General features: G+C 41.0%; 1 protein-coding gene across 1 annotated transcript; it reads left to right on the top strand.

The window, feature by feature from the left end:
- On the top strand, nucleotides 1-8,220 carry hsd17b3 (hydroxysteroid (17-beta) dehydrogenase 3). The gene is made up of 11 exons (XM_071518324.1): nucleotides 1-200; nucleotides 5,259-5,305; nucleotides 5,702-5,777; nucleotides 5,951-6,058; nucleotides 6,187-6,254; nucleotides 6,683-6,727; nucleotides 6,832-6,866; nucleotides 7,036-7,117; nucleotides 7,336-7,401; nucleotides 7,596-7,745; nucleotides 7,867-8,220. Exons 1-11 carry the CDS (start codon nucleotides 50-52, stop codon nucleotides 8,005-8,007), a joined length of 969 nt encoding a protein of 322 aa, XP_071374425.1. The 5' UTR covers nucleotides 1-49; the 3' UTR covers nucleotides 8,008-8,220.
- Nucleotides 8,221-8,605: the final 385 nt, after the last annotated feature.

Below are 8,605 nucleotides of genomic sequence, written 5' to 3'. Positions count from 1 at the left end.
GCTTAAAGCCACAGTTTGTTGTGTCAGGCAAGCAGACTTATAGTGAACCATGGATTTTATGGAACTGTTTTTCATTTCTCTTGGTGCTGCGGTTGTTGTCTTCTATGGAGTGAAACTGTTGCTCTTCAGTAGGATGCTTTATCCCAAAGTGTGGTTCCCATTGCCCAAGTTCTTCTTCACCTCCATGGGAGAGTGGGCAGGTGAGCGCTCTCTCTCTCTCTCCCTCTGTGTGTGTGTGTGTGTGTGTGTGTGTGTGTGTGTGTGTGTGTGTCAGACCTGAGTCATATAATTTATACATGTTTGGGGTTAGATGGGTGAGTTTAACTGCATCAGGGCAGTTTAGTATGGTATATAGTAAAGTGTCAGTCACAGAACATCATATATAACTGATTTTTAATTGCTTTTTTGTGATTGACTAATCTTTCTGTTCCCCGTTGTATTGCCCTATGTGGCAACCCCCACTCATTTGGCTCCAAAATAAATAAAAAAAACTACATACTGGATATGTGTGTATGTGTGTCTGTGTATGTTCATGTGCATATGTGTCGGAAAGTGCCTGTGTATGCAAATAAACAGCGAAAATAACTGATTTGAATGAGCTGGTTTGGTAAGTAAATTTGGCTGTGGTGAACTATCGATCACAAGCTCACACTTGCTGCTTAGGGAATGTCTTATAATGTGGTAAGTTCTGACTTTCTAGAAAAAATTTGATCTGGTTAGCCGTTCAAATTGGAGGAGAACAAAAAGTTCCCACAGGATGCGGATTAAAATCTATTGAAATTTGTTCCTTGATTTATAAATGCCAGGTTGCCATAGAAACACCAAAAGGGCATCAGGTTTCGTCAAAGAATATCAGAGGTTTAAAAAGAAATCTAATTTTGAGGGGGAAATGACTATGAAGCCTGTTCCCCTCTAGTAAATGATTAATTCTTGTGATAGGATGTTGTGAAGAGAGAGAAGAAAGATTGTGGCAGTCTAGTCTGGACTCAAGTCTACACAGTCATGCCTACATAGCAGGCACGTGCAGAGGGGGGGCTATTGGTGCTTGGGCACCTGCCCCTTTTCCCTTACTTGAACAAAATGCCCCTTCCAATCTAAATGTATTATTTTATTTTAGGCCTTTTTCCGCATAGTTAATAAATTGTAGCGATACGAACGAAAGTATTTGAACAACTGCAAACCACAAATGAATCGTTTGCACAGTGCACAGTGCATTGCCTCTTTCTCTGTCCTTCTCACATGTGGACGTTCCCCCCGCCCCCCTGCCAGAGCTGCGCTATAGTTTTCGTCAACGACATTTTTTGATTGACTAAAACGAGACAATAACTGAATAAAAAAAATTATGATGACAAAAACTATGACGGAATGTATTGACATTTTCGTCAACTAATAAAAACGAGACGAAAACGTTAGGCAGAGACGAGTTGGGAAGAGATCCAAACAGAAGTAGTCTGTGTGGTCTCTCTCTCTCTCTCTCTCTCTCTCTCGCTCGCTCTCCCTGTGTCGCTCTCTCTCTCTCTCTCTTTTAACTCTGACTCTGAATGTTTGCTCCCTCAATCCAGATTAATATAATTTCAAAGAAGGAAAATGACTCGTCCTGAGGAGGAGCAGGACAGTCTGGACCAGAGGAGCTGCTGAGCAGTAAAACAGAGTAGATAATAATGTCAAAGGCTGTAATGTAACGATGTAAAGATACAGGTGAGACTGACAGCACAGAGAGATGCAGCAAGGCTGCAAGACGCCCTCGACAGCAAGAAGGGCGAAAGTAAAAGAGAAAGTAAAGCAGAGGGCAGCTAGAGGGACTCGAGACAACAGGTGAGAGGCAGACTGGGGAGTCAGACAGTAGCAGGGCAGCTGACTTACCTTCATCATGCAAGGAAAAAAATAGATTTAGTGACTTTATCTTAAAATCTATCCAATAAAGATTGTTACATTTTGTTTAGAGACCATCATAATAGTTCAAGCTGAAACTTGTACTATTATGATAGAAATATAATAAGATAATTGAGTATTCATCACTAAGATATATATATATATATTTTTTTTTAATTGTATTTAATATTTAGCACAGGCAGACAGAAATGCAGAGAGATGAGGGAGAGAAAGAAGAGGACAGTGAGACAGACAGAAAGACAAGAGATGGAAGCAAATATAACATGAGTAAAGTAAAGGGAGATAACAACACCGCATTGCTGCACTCCTAAAACACAGAGATTATTCCACAGACTGTTTGACACTGTAGATGCCCCTTTTTTCATTTGAGCACCTGCCCCTGAAGAACTCTCTGCACGTCCCTGCTACATAGTATATTGTGCGCATTAGTAAAATGAGCAACAAGTGCACTCCATTAAAGCTTAAACAGTATCTTGTTATTCCACTAGTCTCCAGTGTATTGCAGTTATGTGACTAGATACTATGCGACTTGTATGGCAGGACAAGAGCAAAATTACTTTCCCCAGCTGGCACAGGGATTCCAACTTGTAACCTTCCGGCAAACTTAAACATGGCAGACACAGTATCAGTGTATTTCAACCCAAACCCAATTTAGAGCTCACAGTCAGCACCAGCTCAGCCCTCAGACTGTTTCCCAGTAATTACTCTGAAAGATTCCTGTGGAGGTCCTAGAGCGGTCTCATCGTCTTACAAGATCTCCTTTGGCATCTTCCGAAGAGCTCATCTAGCCTCCCACAGTGCTAAAGCGGCCTCATAAAGAAACCAACAATGCCAGGCCAATCTTTCCTTTATTTCCAAAGCTCCACTTTCATTCCATTCCAGCAAAGTGGAAAAATAGCAATTAGAACAGTATGTTCCAGGGTGGATAAACCCCTTCCTTTTGCATTCATTTTGAGGCATTTCTCCAGACCACTGGAATCCACATTAGCATGAGTTTGTTTCTCCTTCAGAGTGGTCTCCTTTCATTATCAAGAGTCCTGGGATGTTGCATTGTATGGTGTATGGGTTGAATGAGGACAAAGCATGCGTGAACTGAGTGTTTACATATGTGTGTATGTGCGTGTGTGTGTACGTGTGTGTGTGTGTGTGTGTTTGAGGAGAGTGTGCGCGTGCTTGTGTTAAGAATAATGCTTTAACATATAACACTTCATAAATGTGGATTTTTTTTTCTCTCATTTCTCGTGTGTTGATTTTATAGTCCAGAATTATACATTTTATTTCGATTATATATTGTGTAATATACTATGTAATATATAGTGGCCTATGCATTTTTGTAGCTACCTTGCTTACATTCTCCTTTGTGTATGATAGTCCGGTGCTGATCCCCTGTGGGTGGGTGAGAGTTTGTGTGCTTTGTAACTAAGAAATTCTGTTAGTTGAGCTCAGTGTTCCGTGAAAGGTGATCTGGCACTACGTTATGTGGACTGAGAGGATTCTAGACAAACGGGTCACTGAGAAACACTCTTTGGAGCGGAGGCCTCTTGGCTCTTGAAGCCAAAGTCCACACACAGATTTGAAGTGGACCTCTGTCGTTCCCCCACCCACCTCCCCTCCTCTCCCCTCCCCTCCCCGCAGCAAGTTGTCACAGGGCTAGAGCATTCTCATTCTTCACTGGCAAGGTTATTATAGTAAACTGTAACTAAAACAGGGGCGAAAACTAGGTGTTAAACACACTGTTGTAAACTGAAATAAAAATACATCCTAGAGTTTGTGAAAAAACTAAAACTAGAACTGATACTAAATAAGAACTGAACTAAAACTAAACAAATAAATAAATAAAATATAGCCGCAAGCGGCGATTGCGGGGTCCAAGCACAATTTGATAAGACAGACAAAACATTACAGAAGGTAGAAAGACACACAGAAACTGACATGTTGTGAAGATCAAACAAGCAGTCTAACCAGCGTGTTGGCCTGTAACTTCTGTCAAGTTAATCTTTTCATTGCTGGAATTGTTCACAACAGCCAAACTTGCTAGTACTTGTCCTTGATGTCTAATGACTTTGGAAAGGACAAGTCTGGATTTGATCACACAACCTCCCACATGAAAGGCTGATGCTTTACCTACTGAGTCAAAGGCCTGTTATAGGTTCAATGAGGAGAAACTAACTAAAGGGAGAAGTAGTGTGATACTGCAGTCTATGATTGACAGACTGACAGTGCTAATCACTTTATAGAACATTGTAGTGCTCTCCATAAATGAATAAAACAATAGTAAGTGACATGGGCCAGAAAACCGCTGCTGCACTGCTCTCTATGGGTTGAAAGGTCTGGCCACACCCCAATCAGTGATGCCAATCAAGTATTTTGCCATTGACAGATGATGTCAAACACCTGCTTTGAGTTTTCTGCACTGTGTGATTTAGTGTTGATGTACTTTTTATGAAACTTCAAAATGGTCACAGTTTATCAGGGGCTTGAACTCACAACCTCATGAACCAAAGACCTGAGGTTTACCACTCTGCCAACTTCCACTTTGGTGGTGATGAGTTCACTTAGGTGTGTGTCTATTTGCAGCTGCACATTTCCATCTACTGTGCGCTCAGTTTTGAAGATGTCATTATAATTTTTGGGCTATTTACTAATTAAGGTATGGCAATTTCAAAAATCAAGTTGTTTTTTTCCTGTAAGGTACGGTTTAGGAGGAAAACACTGTGGGATCACAGTCAGTTTTTGCTATAAACAGAGGGGGGCGACGTCAGAATCGGGGGTAGGTACCAGTGTACGAAAGATTTATCTCACTTCAGCCGACACACAATTTCAGCTCTCGAGGACATACTGCTGATTTTTAATGAATTTTTGAAGTTGTGACTTTAATACCAATGAAGATTTGGTTATTATGCAATAAGCCACGCCCACTTTCATCAATAATGACCAAATTTCATGGATCAACTTGGACATCATCCTAGAACACTATCTGCTTAAAATAATTCAGCTGTTTAGGAGGAGGCCTATGTAATGAGGTCAGGGGTCATGAGGAAATGGGACAGTGGTAGGCTGGGAACAGACAGAGACAGGTGGCTCCTGTCCGTCTGTTCTTTATCTTATCAATTTCTTTATCAGAGCTCAGGAACACACTGTGTTTGTGTGGGTACACTGTGTTAGAACAGCATGAAGTTGGCTTAAACAACCACAGACAATCCAGGCATTTGATTGACAGCAGAGGAAGAAGGAAGAGATAGTAGAGCTTTGATTCACAGTGCCCCTAGTGTTTAGAATGGACACTGCAGCAAAGTGTAAAAACTGAGTCATCCAATTGGCTCCTAACACTCTTTCTCTCTCCCGTCTCTGCCTCTCTGTCTCAGTGGTGACTGGCGGGTCAGATGGGATAGGGAGAGCATATGCCTTTGAGGTAAGCTGAGATTTTTAATTGTTTAAACTGCACCGCTTGTTTTTGTACCTATGACAAATAAACCTGAACTTGAAGATTGTCACCAAAAGTGAACATGTCAAGCAAAGTTCATTCTTTAATTTCTAAGTTTATGTTTTCAAAGATACAACGCCAACAATATGGCTTCACTATTTATGTATGATTTTATTCTTTGTTATTGTCTAATTTCCAGACCTGGGTCATAGAGACAGTATCTGCACTGTATCTGCACTGCAATATAACTGGTACAGGTTAAAACAAACATTTAAATATTTGCACACATTAGACCCAGGTCTGCTAATTTCCCTCCCTGTCCGTTCCTATGTATTTATGTGTTATCTCCCCTCCTGTCCACCTCTGCACTACTGCTGCCCCCAGCTGGCTGGTCAAGGGATTAATGTGGTTATCCTGAGCAGAACCAAAGAGAAACTGGACCAAGTGGCCAAAGAGATAGGTGAAACAAAATAATTACTTCATTTATGTAACTATCGGTGTCTGTATTTACTAATTTTCTTATCCAAATGCCATATTTTGATCATGCTTTGTCAAGACATCTAGCACTATACTGTTTGCTGTCCTTAAGACTATACATATATGGTTATATTCACACCTTATCACTCCTCAAAGGGGATTCTACTGGCCAGAAGGTGAAGGTGATAGTAGCAGACTTCACAGAGCAAAACGTCTTTGCTGAAATTGAGGACAACCTCAAAGACTTGAACATTGGGGTTTTAGGTGGGACAATTTTCCATTCCTTCATGCAATATTTGAATCAAAATAAAAATGTTTCCGCAGACACAAGAAAATAAATATCATTAATGAGGATAGTGATTGCAGTGCTTAACTACTGTGGTCTATTCCAGTCAATAATGTTGGCATCCTGCCCAGCTACATCCCCAGCAAATTCCTTGAGACTACAGACCTGGAGCAGGTCGGGGGCGCCGTAGCAGTCTATACTTTATACTGTGTGAAGATGCTGAACCACTAACCTATGGGTTGCTTCTGCTTGCACCACCTTGTATCTCAAGATGAATTAATTTGCTACTTGGCATGCAAAATGGCTGATAGATTTTGTGATATATTATCACAGGAAAGCATAAATTCAGGTTTCTTAAGTTTGTGTCTGCTGTGTGGGATCCCTAATTTACTAATTTAGTCTCACATCAGATCATTATTTCTTTTCTTGTCACCCCCTGTACTGAACTTCAGAGTATCCTACAGATATCCTTCTGTTCACCCTCTTAACCCTCCCCTTGTCCTCTCAATCTCAACTGTATCTGTCATTTCACTTTCCCCCTGCCTTAACCACCAACTAAGACAGCTTAGCTGACAGTGGCCCATGTTGATTTATCCTTGCAGACAATTACAAAGGTGATAAACTGCAATGTGAAAACTATGGCCAAGGTAAGTGTGTGTATTTTCTGTTACCTTTTATTAAACAAATAAACTCTGTGAAATCTTTTTTTTGCCTTAAATCTGAAATAGTTTTCTTCTTTTTTTTCCTATAGATGTGCAAAATAATTCTTCCAGGCATGGAGAACAGGTTCAAAATGTTTTCTTCTTCACGTGTAATTTGTAATAAGATAAAATCTGAAGTTAAGGAAGAATATTTAGCTTTAGTGCCAGAAAGGCAAGAGCTCAACTGTCTTTTGCTCTGTGTGTGTGTATTTGTGTGTGTGTGTGTGTGTTTGTGTGTGTGCATGCCTCTACAGAGGGAAAGGGGTGATCGTGAATATTTCCTCTGGAATGGCCTGCGTTCCCTCCTCCATATACACGCTGTACGCTGCATCAAAGGCTAGTACAGCACCTCCAGTACAGTTCTAGTTCTGCTAATTCACTTTGCAGTCAGCAACACTGGAACATATTATCAATGATGCACTGACCCAGGTGTGCGTGTGTGTCTGCTTGTGGGTGTGTGTGGTTGGTGGTGTGTGTGTGTGTGTGTGTGTGTGTGTGTGTGTGCGTGTGTGTGTGTGTGTGTGCATGCGTGTGTCATCTGTGTACCCCTGTAGGTGTTTGTGGAGAGATTCTCTCAAGGTCTTCAAGCTGAATACAAAGATAAAGGGATTATTATACAGGTACTTTGATTCATATCAGGACTCAACCTCAAAGTCTGAGAGAGTTGAAAAGTTAAATTCTGCGTTGCCGAGCTATTGTACTTTACTTTTTGCATTTTAAATTCAGAAACTCACCACGGCTTTAGGATGTGCATACACTATTACATGATAATCTCTCTCTCTCTCTCTCTCTCTGTCTTTCTTATCTTTCTCAGACAGTGGCTCCATTTGGGGTCTCCACTCAAATGGGAGGCTACCAAAAGGCCAATATGGTGACGCTGACAGCGAAGGAGTTTGTTAAAAGCTCCCTGCAGTATCTCACAGCTGGAGACAAAACATACGGCAGCATCTGTCACATTGTCCTGGTAAGACACACAGGCACAGTCAACCAATAATGCCAATTTACATGACAAGGGACTAATTTGTCCTCATGATTGTGTGTGTGTGTGTGTGTGTGTGTGTGTGTGTGTGTGTGTGTGCCTACAGGCTTGGTTTCTACAGTCTGCTCCTCTTCAGCTTCTCCAAGCAGATTCCATCCACGACGGTCTAAAAGAGTATATCAAGAAGAGAATTAGGGCCAAATCTGCTAAATGTTTGCCCCAGTGCAAATTGCATTGCAGGTGCTAAAACCTTGTTTTCTGATCTACTAAGATAGCGCACATACATTTGCGTCTGAAATCATGGTTTGATCTGTGTGTGCCGCTCATTTGCGGGAATTGCAACATGTTAGTAGATCCGGGCCTTAGACAGAGGATCTGACAGCCACCTTCTCTTAGCGTCAAGTGAGACTTTTGTATATGGTAGCAAATAAATAACCAGGAATGGAAATATACGAACTTTGGCCACTAATTCATTGTAAATAAAATCATTATTTTGGAATTTGTGTTGGCACATTTGTGTTCTCTGTTTCTCATGTAAGCGTAGTGACCTGAGTTGTAACCTATGGAGAAAACACACCTATGAGTGTATGATGTATGGATGGATGGATACTGGGCTACAAAATACTTTTAATAAGATCGCTTTGTTGATAAGCTACTCTCAGGAAAGTGTTTTATGACTAGTATAATTTTCCTCAGTTGTTAGTGTTGAGGGAGAAGGATACCTCTGTTTTTCTTGTCAGAATGTTCTGCCTCCCTGACTCAATGTTTATCCTTCTTTACAGCACCAATTTATCCCAAATGTCACTATTACTCAGCCTTCTCTGACATTAGAGAAACAGGAGCAT

This window comes from Centroberyx affinis, unplaced genomic scaffold, assembly GCF_046629955.1.
Source record: "Centroberyx affinis isolate AG114_WGS23_722 - 3 ecotype Tasmania unplaced genomic scaffold, CSIRO-AGI_Caff_v1 ptg000563l_1, whole genome shotgun sequence".
Classification (NCBI taxonomy): Eukaryota; Metazoa; Chordata; class Actinopteri; order Beryciformes; family Berycidae; genus Centroberyx; species Centroberyx affinis.
The sequence above is the reverse complement of the archived record's forward strand: the minus strand, read 5'-3'. Positions and strand labels throughout refer to the sequence as shown.